The sequence below is a fragment of the Lolium perenne genome, chromosome 4 (assembly GCF_019359855.2).
Source record: "Lolium perenne isolate Kyuss_39 chromosome 4, Kyuss_2.0, whole genome shotgun sequence".
Taxonomy (NCBI): domain Eukaryota; kingdom Viridiplantae; phylum Streptophyta; class Magnoliopsida; order Poales; family Poaceae; genus Lolium; species Lolium perenne.
This window is the reverse complement of record NC_067247.2, coordinates 156,288,514-156,311,799: the sequence shown is the minus strand read 5'-3', so window position 1 is coordinate 156,311,799 and position 23,286 is coordinate 156,288,514. Positions and strand designations below refer to the sequence as shown.

General features: G+C 45.3%; 2 protein-coding genes across 6 annotated transcripts; one reads left to right on the top strand and one right to left on the bottom strand.

Annotated features, from left to right (window-relative positions):
• The first annotated feature begins 2,090 nt into the window (after positions 1-2,090).
• LOC127294248 (disease resistance protein RGA5) lies at positions 2,091-18,138 on the top strand. 5 transcript variants are annotated; one of them, XM_051324028.2, is made up of 10 exons: positions 2,091-2,309; positions 2,412-3,238; positions 9,820-11,862; positions 14,062-14,117; positions 14,456-14,607; positions 14,716-14,968; positions 15,155-15,377; positions 15,493-15,625; positions 15,958-16,185; positions 16,318-18,138. In XM_051324028.2, the coding sequence occupies exons 2-10, from the start codon at positions 2,424-2,426 to the stop codon at positions 17,785-17,787; spliced, it is 5,373 nt and encodes a 1,790-aa protein (XP_051179988.1). In that variant the 5' UTR covers positions 2,091-2,309; positions 2,412-2,423; the 3' UTR covers positions 17,788-18,138. The 5 variants fall into 5 exon arrangements, with proteins under 5 accessions (XP_051179988.1, XP_051179985.1, XP_051179986.1 ...); XM_051324025.2 differs by having other exon boundaries at positions 14,450-14,607; XM_051324026.2 differs by having other exon boundaries at positions 14,447-14,607; positions 15,493-15,619.
• A 2,518-nt stretch (positions 18,139-20,656) lies between these two features.
• LOC139839173 (uncharacterized) lies at positions 20,657-21,484 on the bottom strand. The gene has a single exon (XM_071829219.1). The coding sequence runs from the start codon at positions 21,482-21,484 to the stop codon at positions 20,657-20,659; it is 828 nt and encodes a 275-aa protein (XP_071685320.1).
• Between the last annotated feature and the right edge of the window lie 1,802 nt (positions 21,485-23,286).

The window sequence follows — 23,286 nt, the reverse complement described above, 5'->3', positions numbered from 1 at the left end:
CTCACGGAGGAACTCGACGAGCGCGCTTTCCTATGCGAGGTCCATGTTTGTCGCGATGGATGTCGTTTTCTTCGGATCGGTTGGGTGGATCTGTACTTCCTTAGAATCTTTAGCGGTGTTGAAAGTTGATTCTTTGTTGGGCCTCCCTACGTCTGGCAGCACATCATAATCAGTCATGAGCCTTGACGCTGCGTACTCTGCTTGCATCCCGAAGGTTTCTGATAGTCGATGAAAATCTTTGTCGCATTTATCGGCCAGCGCGAAGCTTCCTTTGACTGTGATTGGTCCCTTAGGTCCAAGTAACCTCCAAAGCAAGTACGTGTAATGTGGTACTGCCATAAATCTGGCGTACGCTGGTCGCCCCAACAAAGCGTGATACTGCGATGGGAAATCCACAACTTCGAATTCCAACCTTTCTATCCTGTAGTTTTCTCGGGTCCCAAACTGAACATCGAGATTGATCCTCCCCAGTGGGTAACTTGGCTTCTCTGGTGTGATGCCGTGGAAACGTGTGTCGGTTGGTTTCAAATTTGCGAGGGAAATATTCATCTTCCTTAGCGTATCTGCGTACATAAGGTTTAAACTGCTGCTGCCATCTATGAATACTCGAGATACATCGAATCCCGCAATTACTGCTGGTAAGATCAGTGCTGACTGCCCTGGTCGAGGGAATTGCTGTGGATGATAAAATCAACGAGACCAGTTTCGATCTGTTTACCTCTCTCCATGATGTTGCTTGCTACTGATGAAGTCGACGATCTTGAACGTGCCATCGAGATCAGCTCCTTGTCGCCTCTAGATCCCACAGACGGCGCCAATTGACAAGGTATTAACTTGTCAATGCCTACAGATTGTAGACTAGGGTTTAGTTGGATGTAGAGGGCAAGTAGATCTCGAAGGTTTCAGCCGAAAAGTACTCGACGAATATAAAACTAAGGTTGTGTTGACAGTAGATTCGATGCTTTCTTTGTCCCTCGACTCCCCCTTATATAGGAGACGGAACCGAGGGATTCGTATTGTACAAGTTACAGAGTCCTAAAAGGTTTCTAACTCCTCCTGCAAGATTACAAATAATGCTTCCTATTACAACTCTAGCTTTCCTTAACAATATCTTGGTCTTCCGAATCTTCTTATTCTTCGGGTAGTGGGCCTTCAGTAAATCCCGGGTACTATCTTCGGCAGGCCCATTGGGGATGCCTATGTCACCTACTGGTTCGATAACCTTGGTTTTTTACTGAGGGAAAACTTGCTGCTGTACGCATCACACCTTCCTCTTGGGGTTTCCAACGGACGTGTGCTTCACGCGTTATCAGCGCGTCTTATGTGTGGCGCCTAGACACGAGTCACCGCTTCTAGGCGTCCGGTTGAGGTCAGGAACCGACGCCTCGTTGAACTGCACTGGCGCCACGCCGGAGGCGAACCGCGACGACGGGTGGCCCTGCAAGGGAGCGGGAGTTCCAGGACGCAGCTGGAAACTTACCGAGCTCACCGACGAGACCGGAGGAGCGACGCCGGCGATCCCCTCTCGCTTGACGAGCATGTAGGCCTCCGCTAAGCTCGGATGGAGGCCTACTTGCGCGACGCCGACTTTCACCTGCATCAGCCACGCCTGCTGGCCCGCGACGCTTCGCGGCCTCGACACATTTCTTCTCCTTGGAAAACACCTTCTTTGCCGCCTTCGGCTTTGCGTCCCGGCCGCCGATGGCGGCCCGCTTTGCTTCCGCCGGAGCTGCAGCCTCCATGGTGGCTATGGTCGTGGCTACGGGGGAGTGTGGGGCGGCGGCGGGTGCGAGGGTTACCTCGGCATCCATGGTGGTGGTTGCGGCGACGAGGACGTCCATCGCTTCTAGACTACTCGCACCGGTCTACTTTGATTTTTCGCGCCGGGAATGGCAACTGGCGGGAATGTTATCGGCCTCGCTGGCACTTGCGGATCCTACGTCATTTTTGGTGGACACTCGGCGAACGTCCGCGGAGACGCAACCTGGACGTCCGCGGAGACGCATTTTCGGTCTTAGTGGACAGGGCAGCCGTTTGCGTCGGCTCGGTGATGCGCTGAGAGCTATTTCAGCCAACCAGGTCGCTTTATGGACAATTGTAGCACAGGAGCTATTCACCCCGCGGCGGTGGACTAGATTTGTAAGCAGTCCGCGCCCATCATCCACCTCGTGGCCGGCCGGAATAGTATAACTTCTTCGACCTTCCTCGTTTGCTCTGCCTTTGCCGTTCCAATCCCGTTCGCTGCCCTGCCCCTCCGGAGGGGATTCAGCACAAGTGTAGTTCCCATCCCATCTTGTATCTCTTCTTCGGTAGGTTTCCCCCCTCTTACTTTTGTTCCGCATCTGTAGAAATTGGTCGCGGAATACATCTGATATTCTGATGATCTGTGTCTCGCTGTGTTTTGGTGACAGAAAGCGATATTTATGGAGCTGAGTCCAATTAGTGCTTCGCTGGGTGCCATGGGCTCCCTTCCAGGGAAGCTCGGTGAGCTCCTGGCGACCCGACACTGGGCTCTGCGGGGTGTTGTGATGGATGAAATCGAGCAACTGACAAATGATCTTCACACCCTACAAAACTTCCTGGTGAAGCTCTCAAATGCGCAGGACCCTCCTATGACTGCGAGGTACTGGATGAAAAACGTGCGCGAGTTGACTTATGATATGGTGGACTGCGTTGACCAATTTGTCCACGCTGATGCCCGAGCTAAGATCCGTAGAGCTACTCGCCGTAAGGTTATTACTCGGTTAAAGATTAACCGACTTCCAGAGAGGTGGAAGTGGCGCCCATGGATCACCAACAAGATCTCAGAATTCAGGACTCGTGCGCAGGAGGCAACTCAGCGATATTGGAGGTATAGGTTTGATGATTGCGCCTGCAATCCTGGATACTCACGTATTGGCCAGGATCTTCCAAATATTGTGCCAGATCCTGATGATCTAGTTGGCATAGAAGGCCCAATGAATCAGCTTGAGCGGTGGTTGACCAGTGGAGAAGAGCAGCTCAAGGTGGTGTCGATTGTTGGCGTTGCAGGAATCGGCAAGACCACTCTTGCCCAAAAATTGTGGGGTAAGCTCCACGGACAATTCGAGTGCCGGGCATTTGTGCGGACAGCCCAAAAGCCCGATATGAGGGGGGTCATCAGGAGCATACTCTCACAAGTTCGCCGGCACCAACCGCCTGACCCTGGCGAGACGCACCACTTGATCCGGGATCTCAGGGAATATCTACAAGATAAGAGGTAAGAGTCCCTATATCCATTTCATTTACTAGTAAATTCGCTCCACCTATTCAGCATAAGTTGTCTAATAGTTGCCGTTTTTAGATCTATTATCCTGTGAATCACTGATTTATACTATGAGTTTTTCGAGAAAATCTGCTTACAACACTTCAATTTCAATGATGTGAGAGGTAGTGAATGTGGCAGTGTTGGATCTAGCTTGCCACTGAAGTGTGGGCAAAATTTGATGTATACTTCCATTGGTTAGCTTTTGCCCGCGCTAACTCTTTGTTTATCCTCACTAACTGATAATATTGGAAAGGGTTCAAGAGCATAGCCCGCGTAGCCGCCGAACATGCCGGGCTGTAGCTCTGCCACTGTGCAACCAGTTGTACAGCAGGCATCTCGATGTCTTTTTGACATAGTGTTGCTGCAGAGGTCAGGTATCATTTGTATCGCCTTGATGCTTTAACGAAGTACCCATTGTCGAAAAAATGTAGATGCAGTGAAGGCTTACATATATTGTCAAATGTGTTGTGAAGTGTATAAGTGAATTGTACTAGCCCTTTCCATCAATTTGGACTTTTGATTGCGTTTGCTAGTGCATGAAGCTTGACATGGTATCTTGAGTGTAGCCTTACTCCTTTCATCCTTGCTCTGCACTAACTTTGACATGTGATCATATTCTCCTCTACCATCTAGAAGACAAACACCTATATTATTAGCTAAAAGTATATTACTGAAAATTAGTATCCTTTCTATGTGTGGAAACAAACTTGACTTGAGAAAAGAAATAAAAGCATGGAAGCGGTGACATTTGTGCATGAATGGATCGAAACAATTACCTCCTCACTCCTCACTGTTATAACACAAGGATGCACTTGTTTATACGTTGACAGTAACAAGGATATAATGAAGCACAACTACTTTTTCGCGAAAACGCAAAGGATGCATTGATAGAAAAAGAAGTTGTATTTACAAGTCTGAGAATGGACCAACACCCATGCCATACAACTCAACCCAAGAGTGTAGGCACAACTACTAACTACTAAGCACCATCTTATTTGCCTCACTTGGCTGTATCACTCACTATTTTAAATCTCGACTGACATAGAAGATCATTTCATTAGGGGGTGTTGCTCTTTTGCACTTTAAACATGCAAGATTGTGTAGGTTCCACACACACAAAGGTCCATGTCCCCCGCAGCAAAACCCAGAATCCATGTCTGAACCGAATCATCCAGCACAACTCAGCACTCTCCATGCATAATGCACCAGAGGGAAACCGAAAAATAAGTAATTAGCTGTTTCACTCTGACCACAGAATTGACAAAAAGGAGATCCCACCCGTCCCATGTGCAACAATTTACCCTTGCTCAAAATTGTTTTGTGTATCACCAACTACATAACTATTTAAATTCTAGCTAGCATCTTTACTTTCCACAAGAAAATCTGTGGAAAAACAACCATATTATTAATCAGGATTCCGTAAAAAGATCTAATTGTAAAAATCCTTCAAGGTTTCCAGATTCGGCCATCCCAGTCACCAGCTAAGCCCAAGGCACACACAAATCATCAAGTTGTTCTAATTGACTCAACATGTCTCCATAAATATTCTTCCTACACATCCATAAAGTTAAGACATGAAACCAGATGAGCAACAACAGCTTTCCAATTGTACACAACATTATACAGAGAAGGAAGCTACACAGCTGAAGTAGGTTTACAAGTCCATTAATTAAACAGAAAAGAACATTCTTGTTTCTCAATTTCTTAGCACACTGGGAATGGAAAGCATCATATTCGTTCATTAACCTTGCGAGAAGTGTGAGTCTCCCTGTTTTATTCTAGCCATAACCATTTCTCCTCCTTCATTTGTTTCACAACAGTTGGTTTGTTCTATAGCCAGGGTTATTATTAAAGTAGCAGAAAATTACCTGTTACTAAAAATATAACTATAAGCATAAAGCACTACAAAAACTGTGAGACATGCAACTTTGGAGTGGGTATCCACATCAAGTTACATAGTAGCACTCTAGAATTATGATATAACGATGTCTACAGCTATGGCACATGATCCAAACTACTCCCTTTACCGAAAAAATTGTAATTGGTATCTTTTTGATATTAATATATTCCCTTTATCGAAAAAATGATCCAAGCTACTCCACTCAACAACCTGCCTGACAAGCTGCTCTGGAAATGGACCCACTTCAGGCACCTACACTACTAGCTCATGCTACCTAGCCACCTTCCATGGATCAACAACTTGTTACTCCTGGGAGCTAATCTGGAAAACATGGGCGCCGCCGAAAGTAAAGTTTTTTCACTGGCTGGCTAACCAAGATAGGTGCTGGACCGCCGAACGCCTAGCTAGACATGGGCTCCCCCACCATCCCAGATGCCTGCTATGTGACCAAGCACCTGAATCTATGCGGCACCTGATGCTGGAATGCCCCTTTGCCCGGCAGGTTTGGCATGAGGTCCTCGCATGCCTGAGAATGACTGCAAGGGCACCTGACCATGAACCCTCCATCATGGATTGGTGGCGTCGAGCAAAACTGGATACACCCAAGCCGCTTCGCAAGGGCCTTGCCTCTGCCACTCTGCTAATCCCTTGGATGACATGGAAGCACAGGAACTCTTGCGTTTTTGAGGGTGCTCAACCGTCCATCCCATTCCTGTTTTCCAAGATCAAAGAGGAGGTCAGCTCATGGGCAAAAGCTGGTGCCCAAGGGCTACGAGTAGTGCTGCCATCCACTTGGGATGTGCACTGATGTATGAACTAAATCATGTAAACCACCTTCTAGGAGGATGTAAACCAATCTCTTTCTTTTCAATGAAATGAAGCGCAAAGGTCCTTTGCGTTTTCTCGAAAAAAAAGATACAACAATTTCTAAAAATGCCCATTTCTTATATTCTGCAAAACCTGTTACGACACAGTATAAATCCAATCCATCTTTCACATCTGGTACAGATCCAAATCTCATGCATAATCCAGGGAATCCAGGCCCAATTCACAATTGATTAACTACATTAGTTATCAGGCAGAGAAGATAACTAAAAGCTCCTTGATGCATGTATAAGAGTGGTTGCTGCCCAGGCATGTTTGAACCCTCGATGTACTTTTTTTTTGTATATAGACATATCTTAAATGTGGTAGATAAATGATAACATTTAATCATTTTACAAAGTACCAAGCAAAAGCTAATCCTTTTATTTTAGGTAAAAGCAAAAGCTAATCCCTCTTATGATGGCAAACCATCTTTAGGCTGTAACTCCAGTTAAGTCACCAAGCACAACAAAAACCCACACATGTTCCTGCATTTCGCCGTCATGCATTGTCCGCGTTCCCGCGTTGTAATAGCCACATTCTTTATTTTTTATGCTCATCCCTGCAGTATTTCTATTTGGACAAAGAAGAAAGAAATCCCGATGTTGCAGTTGTGATTGCCACATTTTGTGGAACAATAGTTAGCTCTCTGTATAAGTGGTAAGACCTAATGAAATAATTAAAATATATGACAGACTTACAAAACAGATAATAAAAGTAATCATTTCTTAGGTCTTACCTTGTTGCAGGAGCAGATATATGTCTGGCATCATGAGGGGAAGCAGATATATGTCTGGCATCATGAGGGGAAGCAGATATATGTCTGGCATCATGAGGATAATTTTTCACATTTAATTCCATTGAAAGTAACTGTGGTCTGTTAACATTACTCCAATGGATCAGTTAATAAGCATTCCCCGTAAGAAGATATGCATATAATAATTTGTAAGGCACAAATAGACGTTACATGAAGGTTTCCCTAAATCCAGGAAGATGGAAAGGCAATGGTTTTCAGTTATAGAATGCAAAAAATGGAAGGTCTAGAAATTCCCATATCACTCTCATACAAAAAGTCATGTAAAACTTCTAGCTTAGTTCTTGAACAGGCTTCATTTCCAATGAACATTTTATTGTGGAGCTCCAAAATGAACCAGCATAAACAATAAAGTAGCTCTGGTATCATGGAAAGGCAATGATTTTTAGTTACAATGCAAGCTTCTCATATAGATAATCTATTTGTTTGAAATCTGTGGACAACCTGAGTGGCTAAATCTTTAGATTACAACATACCACTAAAATGATGTTTGTATAGCGCATACTGCACATACATGAAGAAGAGAATGGATGAATATATCCAAATAAACAGAAAGTAAGACTGTATTTCTGTGCCTGTGCTAGCTTGCTCTGTATCCAGCGAAAGCCAGACCCAAATTTCTTTCTGAGCTTGTCCCTCATGTTGCTGCTTGTCGGTGGTTGCCCGTACCTTCTCTAATGCCCCTGCTGGCCACTCCGTAGTTGCTGTGGCCCCAACACTTGCCGCCGATGGCCATCCAAAAGAGGACATGGAGGAGATAATCAGACTCACAGTGAGAGTGGGCGTTTTGAAGTGTATAAGTGAATTGTACTAGCCCTTTTCATCAATTCGGACTTTTGGTTGCGTTGGCTAGCGCATGAAGCTTGACAAAATGGACAAACCATATAGAGTTGTCATGTGAAGATAGTACTACCTCCATTTTTGAAAGAATCATTTTCAAGTACTATAGTCAAACAATCTCTAATAATGAGTACTAATGTCTTATATACTCAAAACTGTTTAGAGTTGTCATATTGGGTAAACTGACCATATTGATATCCAAACCACCAGTTAAGAAAGAACCCAGTGAGTTTTTGTTTATGGCACTAAAATTTCACTTCAGTTTTTTCTTCGCCTCGACTCACATGTCCGTTGGCAACGGCCGCACGGCTCTCTTCTGGGAGGACCGCTGGATCAACGGGCGCTCGATCAGCGAGATCGCGCCACACTTGTACGCTTGCATCCCCAAGCGCCGCCGCCGCACAAGGCTTATCGCTGAAGGCCTCCTTGCCCATAGCTGGGCCCGCGACATCCACGGCACCCTTGGCATCGACGAAATTTGGCGAATACCTGCTGCTCTGGCGTCGGCTCGAACACGTCCAGCTGACCAGCCAAACCGATACCATGACCTGGAAGTGGAACGCCAGCGGCATCTACACGGCAGCATCGTGCTACAAGGCCACCTTCCTCGGCTCCACCCTTTGCGAGGCTTGGTGCCTAACCTGGAAGACCTGGGCCCCCTCGACCGTCAAGTTCTTCCATTGGCTCGCGCACCTCGACAGATGCTGGACCGCTGCTCGCCTTCAGCGACGAGGCCTGCAGCATCACCCCCGCTGCCTGCTGTGCGATCAGGAGATGGAAACTATCCAACACCTGCTCTATGGCTGCTGCTTCTCCCGCCAGGTCTGGCACGGCACCCTGTCCTGGCTGCGTGCAACCTGCAACCCACCTGAGCAGGACGACACCCTCCTCACCTGGTGGCACAAAGCCAAGCACGCCACGCCCAAGCCCCTGCGCAAAGGACTCGCCTCAATCGCGCTCCTCACACCATGGGTCATTTGGAAGCACCGCAACGACATCGTCTTCAACGGCGCCGAGCCCTCCATCACCAACACCGTCGCCAAGATTCAAGAGGAAGCCGCGCTTTGGGCAAGGGCTGGGGCACCAGGCCTACGTGTTCTGCTGCCTCAAAACTGGGATGTACACTGAAGTGTTTTTTGTTTCCCCTTTCGGTTTTTGCCTCTTAGGAGGATTGTAACAACAAACCTATTTCCCTCTCCTTTTCAATGAAATGAAACGCAAAGGCTCTTTGCGTTTTCTCGAAAAAAAGTGAAGCGAAGAATCCTTCCGCTAAGGCTCTCCTTTTTTTATGTTTATTAAAGAAGTAAAACTGTTTAGAGTTGTCATATTGTGTAAACTGACCATATTGATATCCAAATCACCAGTTAAGAAAGAACCCAGTGAGTTTTTGTTTATGGCACTAAAGTTTCACTTCAGTTTTTTGGCAGAAATTTAAAATAAAATATGTGAAAAGTGAAGCGAAGAATCCTTCCGCTAAGGCTCTCCTTTTTACGTTTATTAAAGAAGTAAAAAGAAATGGAGAGAAGAATCAGCATCTAGGAATTTTGCTGACACCATTTGCTATTGGCTTCTTGGTTGTTTGCTATCATGTATAAAAAACGTCTTCATTCTTATTGTATTGTCCAGGGGGGCATGAAGAGTATCTATTTATAAAAGAATGACATTCCATTAAGCAGGTGTTTCAACATCATATTAAAATCAGAAGTGACCTTTCTAACCAATCACGGTGTGCGCTATGCAAGAAATTTTTGAATCCACACGTACCAAAGAAACTAATGTTGTAGAAGAAGTTATTGCCATTTTTAACAACAGGCTCCCTCATGCTAGATGGAAAGTCTTTTGTAAGCAGGATTTATTTTTTCATGTTTCATGCTGGATGAAAGGCTCCCTCATCTGCAAAATACTCTTAGATCTTGGTGTACCTCTACAGTGAGAGCTAGGCCCTTTGTGGTCTTTTTGTGAATATGCTGTAAATATTTAGTTTCATTGGTGAAAAGATTTTAACTGTAGGGCCCCATGCTATTTTGGTTAAAGAGAAACTTATTATCATTTTTCCTTCTGATATTATCATTTGGTTTTTGGGTAATAAGCATGTTTGTTCAAAATATTTGTCAGGTACTTTGTTATAATTGATGACTTGTGGGCTACATCAGTATGGGATGTTTTTAGTCGTGCTTTTCCAGAGAGTAATTGTTGCAGCAGAATAATAATTGCAACAGAAATTATGGAAGTGGCTTTGGCGTGCTGTGGCTATTGCCCTGAGCATATTTTAAAAATGGAATCTCTTAGTGATGATAATTCAGAGAAATTATTACTCCAAAGAATTTTTGTCTCAGGAAATCAACAGCTTGATAATGTTTCACATCAGATTAAGAGAAATTGTGGTGGCTTGCCACTAGCAATCATCCTTGTAGCCAGTCTTTTAGGGCGCCAACTGGAGAAACTAGAGCAATTGGGCTGTATGCAGAATTCTTTTGGAGCAAATCATACCATAGAAGGGTTTATGAGACAAATACTGAATATTAGCTTTAATAGTCTTCCACATTATCTAAAGACATGTCTGCTTTATCTTGGTACATATCCAGAGGGCTTCCTATTCTTGAAATGTGATTTGGTGAAGCAATGGGTAGCTGAGGGTTTTATATGTGCAAAAGAAGGGGAAGACATGGAGGAAATTGCTGGGAGCTATTTTGATGAGCTTGTCCATACCGGCCTGATCCAAGTTATGGATATCAAATGTAATTATGAGGTGTTGTCTTATTCAATGCATCACATGGTTCTTGATTTTATTTCATACAAGTCCATTGAAGATAACTTCATCACTGTACTGGATTATTCTCAAACGACAATACCACTTCCTGATAAAGTTCGTCGATTGTCCCTCCACTTTGGAAGTGCAACATATGCAACTGCACCAGCAAGTACCAGATTATCACAAGTTCGATCACTCTTCTTTTCTGGCTTGTTTAGCTGTGTGCCTTCATTCATGGTGTTTAAGCTTCTTCGAGTTCTAGTCCTTCTTTTGTGGGGTGATATTGGAAACACAAGTTTCAATCTTGAAGGAATCTGTGAATTGTTTTGGTTGAGATATTTGCAGGTCACATGTAATGTCCCTGTAAAGCTTCCGGATCAGATTGAACCAATGAAACACTTGGAAACACTGGAAATAGATGCAGGAGTATGTGCTGTTCCCCCAGACATTGTTCGACTTTCGAACTTGTTGCATCTCCATCTTCAAAGTGGGACAAATCTACCTGATGGGGTCAGGTGCATGAGTTCTCTACGTACACTCATGTATTTTGACCTTGGCAATAGCTCTGAAGACGATATATGGGGCCTTGGGGAGCTGACAAACCTGAGGGATCTTCATCTCACCTATTCTTCGTCACCATCTAGTGAACATTTGAAGAAAAATCTGATAGCTCTGGCCACTATACTTGGGAAACTTTATAACCTCAAATCTTGCACGTTGGCTTCTGGTACTTCTGGCATGGTTGTTCTTGTTGATGGCTCGAGCTGCATGTACTCTACTCCTGTCTTTCTTGAGAGACTTGAGTTACCACCGATTTGCTTCTTTTCCAGATTTCCCAAGTGGATCGGACAGCTCCACAAACTCTGCATTTTGAAAGTTGCTGTTAGAGAACTGATGATGAATGATATTGATAGCCTGACAGGATTACATTCCCTCAAAGTTCTCTCATTGTGTGTCCAGAGAGCTCCTGAGCGAAGGATCGTCTTCAACGATGGGGCTTTCCCAGTTCTCAAATATTTCAAGTTCAGGTGTGGTGTACTTTATATGTCTTTTATGGTAGGTGCCATGCCCAATCTTCGGAGGCTCAAGCTACGTTTCAACACACATATTGGGGAGAAGTACAGCAGTATGCTTTCTGGAGTTGAGCACCTTCTAAATCTTCAGGACATCTCTGGACGAATTTGGGCCAGAACCGAATCTGATAGGAGGATTTCTGAATCAGCACTCAAGGACGCCATTAGCAGGCATCCAAAGTGTCCTCTATTGAACGTAAAATGGGTGGATCCAGTTGAGGAAGACTATCATCCTTCAGAGAAACATCATCAGAGGCAAGAAAAAGGTTTATCAGTTGAAAAACATAGGGTTCTAGAGAAAGCTGAGGACACAAACAAACATGCTGATGCCGGGTATGAATATTTCTTGGTTCTGTCAGTAATTCTCAGCAATATCACTTACTTTCATTCATTTCTTTTCCACCAATATTATTCAAAATTATGACGGACACGGAACTTTGTTATCCTATGAAAGGACGAGATGTCGCCTAGAGGGGGGTGAATAGGCGTTTTAAAAACTATTATGGATTTGGTTTGCAAGAATGCGGAATTAAACTAATGTTTATTTTACAAGCACAAAACCTGAATATGCTAGGCTCAACTAAGTGCAACAACAAGATATATATCACAAGATACCAAGATATAAGTACTTCAAGCACGATGGCTATCACAAGGAAAGTAAACTCGGGTATAGAGATAACCGGGGCACGCGGAGACGAAGATGTATTCCCGCGTTCCCCCACACAAGGTGAGGTACGTCACGTTGGAGAGATGTGGGCTACCACGAAGGTCTCCCGAACGCCACGAAGGCTCACCTTTTTCTCCAAGCCAATACCACGAAGGACAAAGGCCTTTCCCTTATGGTTAGCTTTTCCTCCACTCCGGAGATGGCAAGCTCCACAACCACTTCAGAAGCTCCACGAAGGAGAAGCCCAGGCCTCTTCACAATCTTCCACGAAGAGGTCACCGGAGCACCAACCGTCAAACCAACTAGGAGGTAACCCATCCAATAGTAACAAGCTCACGGTCTCTCACTCGAACTAATCGTAAAGGAGAGCTCAACACTTACGCAAGGATGCAAAAGAAAGAACACAAAAGGTGGTCAAATCCTTCACACTCCAATTCCACCAAAGCAACAAATGCTATGGAGGAACTAGAGAGGAAGAACAAATGAGGAAATCAACAAATGACTCCAAGATCTAGATCCCAAGAGTTCCCCTCACTTAGAGGAGGAATTGATTGGTGGAGATTGTAGATCTAGATCTCCTCTTTCAAATCCCTCAAGAAGATGCAAGAATCATGAGAGGGATAGAGAGGAAGCAAGCTTTGAGGTTCAACAATGGAATAAGAGAGAGAGAGAGCAAATAGAATGGTTGACTTTTTACCTCCTCGAGGAGGAAGAAGGGATATATATATATATATAGTCAAAGGAGAAAACTAGCCGTTTTAGGGCAGAGTCGTGCAACCCGGCATACAACTCAGCAGGGCCGGGCTAGGGGCCGGGTCACCCGGCAACAACACCCGGTGAGCCGGGCCAGAGGCCAGCCAACCCGGTAGCAGCACCCGGGGGGCCGGGACAAAGGCCGGGCCGACCAGGCGGCTAGGCTACTCGGCGCCACGCCCGGCAGGCCGGGCTAGGTGCCGACCTTCCCGGCAGCAACACTGGGTCTTGCCGGCCCCTATGCCGGACTGCTCGACTTCGCTCAAACGACCATTTTTCTCCGAGAACTAAAAAGCTCTTCTCACATAGTTCCCAAACTCCGATTGAGATGAAACCAATTTGGTTGGAAAGATAACGACGAATAGAACCCCAACAAAAACTGGAAATATTGAGACACCTCACAAAATGTTTTTAGATGATTTTAGAGAGGGAGCCTCCCAACATCAAGAAACGGTAAAGACGTTCAAACTCGAAAACGCAATAGAAGATGCATACGGATTCTGTTTTCGATGAACTTGGGCTTGTTGAAAAGCTAGCAACAAGCTCAAGAACCTCACACAGAGAAACACCAAGAAGCAACAAGAATATAGGGATGCAAAGTATGCAGAGGATCGGCTCCCTAAGATGATGAGATCAAGTTATCTTGATCATATTATATTCTTCTCTTTAAATCGATGATCTTGATGCCAATACCAAGGGTATAACATTATATTCATGGCATCCACACTTGAATCCAACATATGGACTTCAAGAAATACCTATGGAATGTTCCTTCATATAAACACAATGAAAACATTAGTCCATAGAGGATTGTCATTAATTACCAAAAACACACTTAGGGACAATGTACCCTTACATCCTACAGTAATTCTTTGCAAGATCGTAGTTTTTCATTCGTTTTTTTTCTTTTCCTTCAATTACCATTATCCTCTGGGCAAAAAATATTACCCAAAAGACCCAAGTGCTATAATGAATCTTTATTGGAAATATCCATCCACGGTAAAATATTGTACAAGGAAGTTGTGCCAAACCAAAGCTTACAATATTATATTATTAGTTTTCTCTTATCATCTCATGATGTTTTTAATAAAAAATTAATATTTTATCCTCAGGTTGTCTCAAAATTCTGACCTGCCATCTACTGTCGCTTCACGTTGCCTGAAGTCAGGTAGTTCTGTTCTTTCCTGCCCCATTTAATTCTACGCTCCATTCAGGTCTTCCACAAACATTTACCCCCTTGTGGATTTGGATAGCTTTGCAAAATCTCCAACCAGTGATATCTTCTGGGCAGGAAGTAAATGGGATGATTTTTAAATTTTGTTTCTTGCAACTACAAGGTAGACACACTCACAAACACACATCACCTTGCATTCGCATCCCATGGTTGTGGACCTGTAGAGATCAAATTACCGTTTCATAGTATCCCAGATTGTTTTACAAATATATTAGATGAATTAAAAATACCAGCTCTCATTTGTGCTGAACGTATTTGACTAGAAGAAACAGCTGAAGCTCGCAAACATCATGTCCTGGAGAGCATGCTGCGTGATGAAAGCACTGAGCCGAAAAGTCTTGAGTTATCACTGCTGAAAGACATCACAAATAATTTTTCTGATGATCGAGAGATTGGTAGAAGCGAGTTTGGAGTGGTTTATAAGGTATACCTACATCTTAGTCGAGCAATCTTAGCCATTACTTAACTTGAATGCCGTCAATCTAAAATAAACTGAATGGTCATGCTCATCCTAACACGGGAAGTTGAGCAGGGAAAGCTTCGAAATGGGAGTACTGTTGTTGTGAAGAGGCTTGCGGTTGCAGTTGATGATAAAAAATTTCTGGATTGTGTTCACTGCCTGATGAGTGTTAAGCACAACAACATAGTACGGTTTCTAGGTTACTGCGCTAACACAAACGAGAATGTGACAAAGGAAGGATTCAAAAGCGTTTCTGAAATGGCGCGAGGGAGGTTGCTCTGTTTTGAGGATATTTGTAATGGAAATCTTCAGATGCATCTTACTGGTATGTATGGTGATGGGATCCAGTTGATTCCTTTTTTGTTCTCGTTATCTTAAATTACGATCACTTGGTCTAAATATCTTTACTTTTATGGCACGCCTCAACTGGCTAGTATGGCAAACTAGTCATATTTTTTTGAAAGATTTGTATAATTTAATATTTGCTGATGCTCTATGTTTACTCCTACAGATGAATCTTGTGGATTTGACTGGCACACACGGTATCGAATAATTAAAGAAATATGCCAGGGTTTGCATTATCTTCATGATAAATGCATTACTCATTTAGACCTCAAACCAGGCAACATTCTAGTTGATGAAAAAATGGTACCAAAATTAGTTGATTGTGGTTATTCAAGATTCTTGAGTGAAGCCATAAGTCAAGGTGGCCTTAGAAACAGCGGTGGATCGCTGTAAGCAAAGTCTATGTTGAGAAATCCTTTGTTTTGTCAAAGATTAATACCTCTAGATTTTTTTTGACTGGATATACGTTTGGATTTCTTTTGTGCCTGACCAATTCCTACACAGGGCTTACATGGATACACCAGAATACTTGGATGGGGGAGCAATCACATACAAGTCTGACATATACAGTTTGGGGGTTATCATTTTGCAGATAGTGACAGGGCGGAATAAAAAGGATTCCTCAAACACAGTGGGTGTAAGACTAATTTTGTCCAACAACTTGCATATAAGAGCACCATGTTTTAAGTGATAATGTTACTAACAAACTTTTATATACCATGCTTGACAGTAGCATATTTGGTACGCTTGAATTTAATGCAGAGTTTCAAATGATAGTGAAGAGGAGAAAAATAAGACAATGAAGATGACATATAATGTTCATAGCACTTCTTATTTCACTTGGTCGAATCTAAACTAAATCAGGATTTCCTATTTCACCATTTTTTTTGTTAATATTCGAATTGAATATGTAGTTTACTACCATTCATGCGCTCCTGATATTTAATTCTCTGTTTTGCAAATTGATAGGTACTTAAAAATTGGAAAAGTAGGTTGACATTGGATACATCAGTGGGAGACACATTACTGGAGACATGTTGCCAACAAGTAAAAATATGTATTGAGATAGGGATGAGCTGCATGGACCATGACCCGGGAAACAGATCCACTACACGGCATATCATGGATAGGTTTGAGGAAACTGACATTACTGAACAGTCAGTCAGAAGTGACGTAGATAGTTCATATCTACAGCAGGTATGATCACTGTCACTGGTATTGTAGTATTTATATTTGCTCTCCCTAATTTTAGTTCAACTGAGACCTGTTTTAACATTCATAATTTTGCTGCAAATGAACACTCTTTCTAAGTTGTTTGCTTACATGCAGATGATTGTTTGTTCTAAAGCAACAATCCAACCTGCAGTTGCGGAATCAAAACCTTCACCGGCGACCGTAGCTCCGGAATCAAAAATCTCACCCACAATCATAGCTACAGAATCAAAAGCGTCACCCGCAACTATACCCATCAACACCACACCTCATAGCAGCCTCACAGAACCAAAACAAAACGTCTCTGCCGATGACCCGCATCGGCTAACCCACTTTCCACGACACGCTTCACCTTCTCCAGCGAAAAAAACCATGGTGATCTCACCAGCGACCATGCCGACGAAGAACTACCATGGCTCGTCATTCAACTCCCTGTTGTCCTCCTTTGGCCCTTTGCTGCTTTCCCAAAGGGATGTGCTGGCGTCTGCGTCCGGCCTCCCGGCCGGCCCTGAGGCGTTCCAGCGCCATGTGGCCGTCGGCCTCGCGGAGCTGAGGGACGGGGAGGGGTTCCTCTCCGTCGCGTGGATAAGCCGTCTCCTCGAAGCATTCCTACTGTGCCAGGAGGAGTTTCGGTTAGTGGTAGCCCACGTGGTGCAGAGCCGCACCAGAGGCTGGGAACAGGCAGAGAAGCTGGTGGCGGAATACTACCAGCGTGTGGTGAACACGCTGGACGTGTGCAATGCTGCCAGCGAAGGCTTTGACAAGGCGCGGCGCTGGGAGCGCCTCGCCAGCTTTGCGGCATCCATGCTGCTCGCTCCCGGGAAGATTCACGAGCGCCAGCTCCGCCACTCCCGGAAGACCCTGTATGACCTCTCAGCCCTCCTTGTCGATGATGCTGCCACCGCCGGAGGTGTGGCCAGTGTGGCCAGCGGCGCCTCCCACTGCAACCGCTCCTTCGACCCATCTTGTACCTCCTATGAGGATTTGTCCAAGTCCCCCGCACGCTTCCGCATGCCCCACACGTGGTCGGCTGCACGGCAGCTGCGGGCCATCGGGTCGGGTCTGGTCGTGCCGCGCAGGCAGGAGGCGGGTCTTGCTGCGCCAGTGTACGCAATGATATGTGTGCTTCACCTCGTCTCGTGGGTGCTCGTTGCGGCCATCCCGTACCCAGACTCCGGCGCCACACTCCATGCTGATCACCTACCCGTTGCACCGCTGCACGCGGCATTTCCGTGGGCGTTTCCGCTACTGGCCCTCCAGCAGCGCCTCACTGAGGAGGGGAAGCGCAAGGACAGGCACAATTTTCGCGGCCTCCTCAAGGAAATCCACACCCTTGAGAAATGCGCACAGAGGCTCGCTGAGGCAATCGACTCAGCACCCATCCTGCTCGCCGGCGAGATGGAGGCCATGGTGCGGGAGACCGCAGCTGAGCTCGCTGCCGTGTGTGCCGCCATGAAGGACGGGCTGGAGCCACTGGAACGACAAGTCCGGAAGGTCTACCGGCACATTGTACGCTGCCGCGATAAGTCCCACGAGGTATTTGAATTGCGCAGCCTCATGGTAGACCTTCCGGACTTGTCGCCGTGAAGGATGGGCTGGAGCCGCTGGAAAGACAGGCCCGGGAGGTCTTCTGCCACAATGAGCGCAGACGTATGGAGGGCCTCGACGCTCACCGCTGATCGAAGCGTTAAGAAGTCACTCTTTGATCCCGCAATGTGGCGGTGATAGGTAGCTCAACTGCTCATGGTTTATGCTCACTTGTGAGTTGTGATCGGGTTGTACAGTAAGTATAAATATGTGTATCGTTATGTAAAGGAAGGGGAAAGAGAAGGACCTATCTTTGTCTAAATTTGGTTCCTTCTTCTCATGTTTTGATGCTGCATTTGCTGTTTATCATCATATTTTTGTTAGTCCTCTGTACAGCTAATATTTGTGTTACTTTGCGTTTGGAAGATCTCTGAGATGGATTTGGGAATGTGTCCTTTAATTCTAAAATGCTACTAACATAAGCGAAAACATACTGGAGTGATTTAACAATTGTGTTATTCTTGACTAACACCAAAAGCATTTCTCTGGATCAGCAATGTTAATTGGACTAGTGGTTTTCAATTCCCTTTTTCGGACTAGTGGTTTTTAAGAGGGAAAAATAACGGATGGGAAAACTACTTGCAACTCAAATAAACTACCACTTGCAACTTAAATAAATACACTTGCAACTCAAATAAATACACTTGCAACTCAAATAAATATCACTTTCAACTTAATTTGATTTTTGGGTCGATAATTTTTCATATTTTACCATTGATAAATAACGGATAAAGGGCTGATAACTTTGTGAGGTAAAAATAGCGCCAAAATATTCTAAATAAAATCAAACTTTTTGAGTCGGTAATTTTTCACATTTACCATTGTTGAATAAAGGGAAAGGGGGTTGATTAATTCTGAGCTAAAACAGTAGCCAAATATTCTTAATTAATTTGGCTTCTCGGGTCGATAATTTTTCACATTTACCATTGATAAAAAACGTGATAGAGGGTTGATAAATTATGAGCTAAAAATTTGTCAAAATATTGAAAATAAAATTAGTTTTTGGGTACGTAATTGTTCACATTTACTGTTCATAAACAACGAGGGAGGAGGTTGATAAATTGTGAGCTAAAAATATCACTAAAATATTCTAAATAAAATTAGCTTTTTCGTGTCGATTTTTTTTTTTGCATTTACCATTGATAAATAACTGGTGGAGGGGTTGATAAATTATGAGCTAAAAATGTCTCTAATGTATTCTAAATAAAATTATTTTTTTAGGGCGATTACTTTTTTGCATTACGATTGATAAATAACTGGTGGAGGGGTTGATAAATTGTGAGCTAAAATATTTCTAAAATATTTTAAATAAAATTAACTTTTCAGGTAGATAACTCTTCACATTTAGAATTGCAAAATAATGAATATAGGGGTTGATAAATTATAAGCTCAAAATATTCTCAAAAGTATTCAAATAAAATTAGTTTTTTGGGTCGATAATTTTTTATATTTACCGTTGATAAATAATGGGCAGAGCGGTTGATAAATTGTGAGCTAAAAATATTCTCATAATATTCTCAATTAAATTAGCTTGTTTGGATAGATAAATTTTTACATTTACCAATAATAAATAACGGGTGAAGAGGTTGATAAATTGTGAGTTCAAATATTTCTAAAATATTTTAAATAAAATTAAATTTTGAATAATTAAAATAGGAAAAAACATATGTATCTCTATTTATGGATCGGAGCCAGAGTGGACTCGTTCGTTTTGCTGGGCTACTTCTACCCGTATAAATTATCAAGTACAAAATATATGCATCTCTCTTGTGGACATGAAAGAATCATTTCCTGTTGGTTAGCCCGGGCGCACGTTGGTTTCCTCCCGCAGAGAAAGGGCGCGGGTTCGTGGTCCGTTAGCCGCAATTTTTGCCAGCGCGCGGAATTACCGGAAATGGAAACTCAGGCGCGCGCGGAATTACCGAAAACGGAAGCTGAGACGGTCGGAAATCGACCTCTCGTGGGATTAAGCGCGGTTGACCGCTAGCTATGCCTCCCCCTCCTAAGGCACTATTCTTGTACTCTAGGCAAAGAAAAGCAAAGCTCTCCATAACGCCATTGAAGGTCATGGCGTTCCTTCACTTCCAGATGTTCCAGGCAATGATGGTGTTGATGGTGTATTCCTCATAGGTGCAGTTGCGTCTAAGGCAGAAATCTGAGAATCCGGTATATGCGTCAGGGTCGAAGTCGCGGTGGAAAAAATCCCAGATTTCCACGGCTCACGTGCAGAAGAGCAGGATGTGGTCAGTATCTTCATCAAGGTTGCAGAAGAGGCAAGCAGCGGAGGTAGAAAGGTGGTGCCTAAAACGCCGTTCGTTTGTGGGTAGCCGTTTCTTCCGGGCAAGCCAGCAGAAAATCTTATACTTGGGGGGCAGCACTCCTCCAAACCGTTGGCGCCACATCGTCAATTTGCAAATGCCCGAAAGAATTGACATAGAAACACTTGTTTGCGAGTTTTTTGTTAGAGAGGTGGGCGCCACGTAGGTTCGAAATGTCGAGGCGGAGCTCCAAAGGTTCAACTCGAGAGCCAAGGCTCGAAGGTCATCCGCCGCGGCAGCCGTGAGGCGCGGTCCAAGGGAGCTGTGGAGGCCCAAGGAGAGGGTGGTCACAACGTTAATGTTGGGGCGGGTCGAGTGCGAGAAGAGGTTGGGAAAGCGCTCCTAGATGGGTTGGTCGCCTATCCAAAGATCAAGCCAGAAGGCCGTGGACTTCCCATTACCCAGGGAGACCTTGGAGATGGAACGGAAGGAAGAAAGCCCATCCACCATGTCCTTCCAGATGGGGGTGTCGAGGTGATGGCGACCCCCTGGTCGCGGGAGTCATGCTAGCCATACATATGGCAGAACCAGGAGGCCCAGGGGGCGATGTGTCAGAGTGAAGTTTGGTGAGGAATTTTGCCATGAGGGCAGAGTTTTGGGCAGGGAGAGAGATAACTCCGAGCCCCGAAAAGTTTTTGGGACGCAGACGTCGTCCCAAGCGACTTTGCATTGTCCGCCATGGCAGGATTCTTCACCTGTCCTGAGGAAAGCACGCACCGCTTATCAATGACCTCAATAACACCGGCGAGGAGGAGCCCTGCACTCATGGCATGTGAGAGCATAGAGGTGAGTACATAGTTGACTAGAATCAAGCAGCCACCAATAGGAAGACATCGTCCTCGCCACCCGGAGACGCGCATGTCGCTTTTGGTCATGATGGGTGCGAAGTCCCCGAAGCGCACCTTGTAGGGGGAGAGCGGGAGGCCAAGGTAGGTCTGGGGAAATGTAGAGACCTCGCAACCAAAGGTGGCGGCAGGGGTATCCATTTTAATGGGAACAAGCGTGCTTTTGTGGAAGTTTATGGTTAAACCATTAGCATCGGAGAAGTCGTCGAGGACCTTCTTAAGATTGGCGACATGTTCAGGGACAACACGAATAATAATGAGGGTGTCATCAGCATACTGGAGAACGGGACAAGGGAGGTCGTCGACAAGGGGGTGAAGGAGGAGGCCAGAGTGGGAGGCCTGCCAGAGCGTCTGCTGAAGGACGTCAGCAACAATGTTGAACAGGAAGGGGGAGAGAGGGTCGCCTTGCCGAAGCCCACGCCAGCACTGGATCCAGCGCCCTGGAATACCGTTGAGGAGGACCGCAGTCTGGCTAGAGTGGTTGAGCAGGCTTATCCAGGAGCACCATAGATCGGGAAGTTCCTTAGCCCGCATAATGCGGTCCAGAGCATCCCAGCTAATGGAGTCAAAGGCTTTGCGAAAGTCCAGCTTAAAGACCGAGCATGAGCGGATCGTCTATGATAGGCCTGAACAATATCGGCAGCGTAGACAAAGTTTTCCGCAATGAAGCGCCCATAGATGAAACCCGTCTGATCAGGGTGGACAATGTAGGGGATAACACTACTAGGAAAACGCCTATAGCCGTAAGGATTACTGCCGGCGCACCAAATATATGGTACGCCGGTGCTATTTACCGCTGGCGCACCACTTGTTGGTTGCGCCGGTGGTAGCTTAATATTGCCGGCGCACCGGGCAGTCTTGTGCGCCAGTGCTATTAGAATCTCTCGCCCATGTGCTAGCCAGGCTATACTACCGGCGGTTCAAAACAGTGTGCGCCGGGGAGGATGACAGTTTTGCCCGGCGTCTTAAAAAAACTATGCGCCAGCGATATGCAGACAAGGTTTAGAAAAATAAAAAGCACCTTTGAGCCACGTCCCCGCGTACTGTGCGTGGCAGACCACCCGTCGACCGTCCCCGTCCACCCGTCCCTCTCTTCTCTATCTTCTTCTCTATCTTTTGCACAACACCTAACCGTCTCTCTCCCTCACAGCACGTATCCCTCTCTTCTCTCTCTTCTTGCACAGCACCTAGTACCTAACCGTCTCTCTCCCTCACAGAGTCTTCCTCCAGATCCAACCTTGCTGCCGGCCTCGCTGCCCTCACGCCGCCGTCGCTTGCGAAGCCAAGGTCGGAGGCCAGATCTGCGCTCGCGGGCGAAGCCAAGGTCGGAGACAAGGTCAGAGACCAGCCTATTCCACGAGGTGCCGCGGGAGACGCCTCCACCGAGTTGCGCGTCTGGGGCGACAAGAACCTCCAGGAGGGAGCGGCGGCGCCGCGCTGCTGGCGCCGTCCCGGACCTCGCCGCGGCTACGGCACATCCGTGGGGGCCGCCGGGTTCTACTTCGCCACGGTGTCAGAGAGGTAGCACCCGGGGATGTTCGACTCCGTAGGGCACAACCACCAGGTCGGCGGCGAGGGACCGGTCGCCGGCGACCGGTTGCCGGCGAGGGAGCCGGCTTCGCAGTGGCAGGAGGACAAGGCACTTGATTGATATGCTAGAGAACCAAATTTGCTGTGATGACCTGACTTACATGAAACTATGGATTTGGGGATTCTATGTACTGTAGAATTCAAAGTGAAATGGAATTGGTTGAGAACAATGCTAAAATATATGATCTGCTACTGCATTTTGATTCAACAAAGGTGTTAAACTATTTTGATTCAACAAAGGTGTTAAACTTGACTGCTAAGAGGGGACTACATGGTGTTGATAAGAAATAAAAAAAAAACCAAACAAGGCAGCACATCAGGGGATATAATTGCTCTAGCATTATTACTTATTTATCTCCAATTGTGTTGGATTTCAGTGAGCCACCTGTGTATGCCGTGGATGAAGATGGTCAATTGTTTAATAGCCAAGTTGGTAGTAATAATCCTGTTGGGCAGGGTTCACACAATCATCCTCAGTTCTATGACGTCGATGAAGATGTTGAGCTGTCAGATAGTGATGAGGATGCAGATGTGGGCACACATGATGCAGCATTTCACATGGGAGACTTAGCTGATTCAGTTGAAATCAGGATGAAGGAAAAGGCTGAAGCTGATGAGATCTTGGAGGAGATGAGAAAGCAAAAAGAGGATCCAATGTCACACTGCCAAGGTGATACAAATATTGAAGATTTGTTTGTAACTGAAGAAGAAGCAGGTGCTGAACCATGTACTGAGGTGCCGTTGAA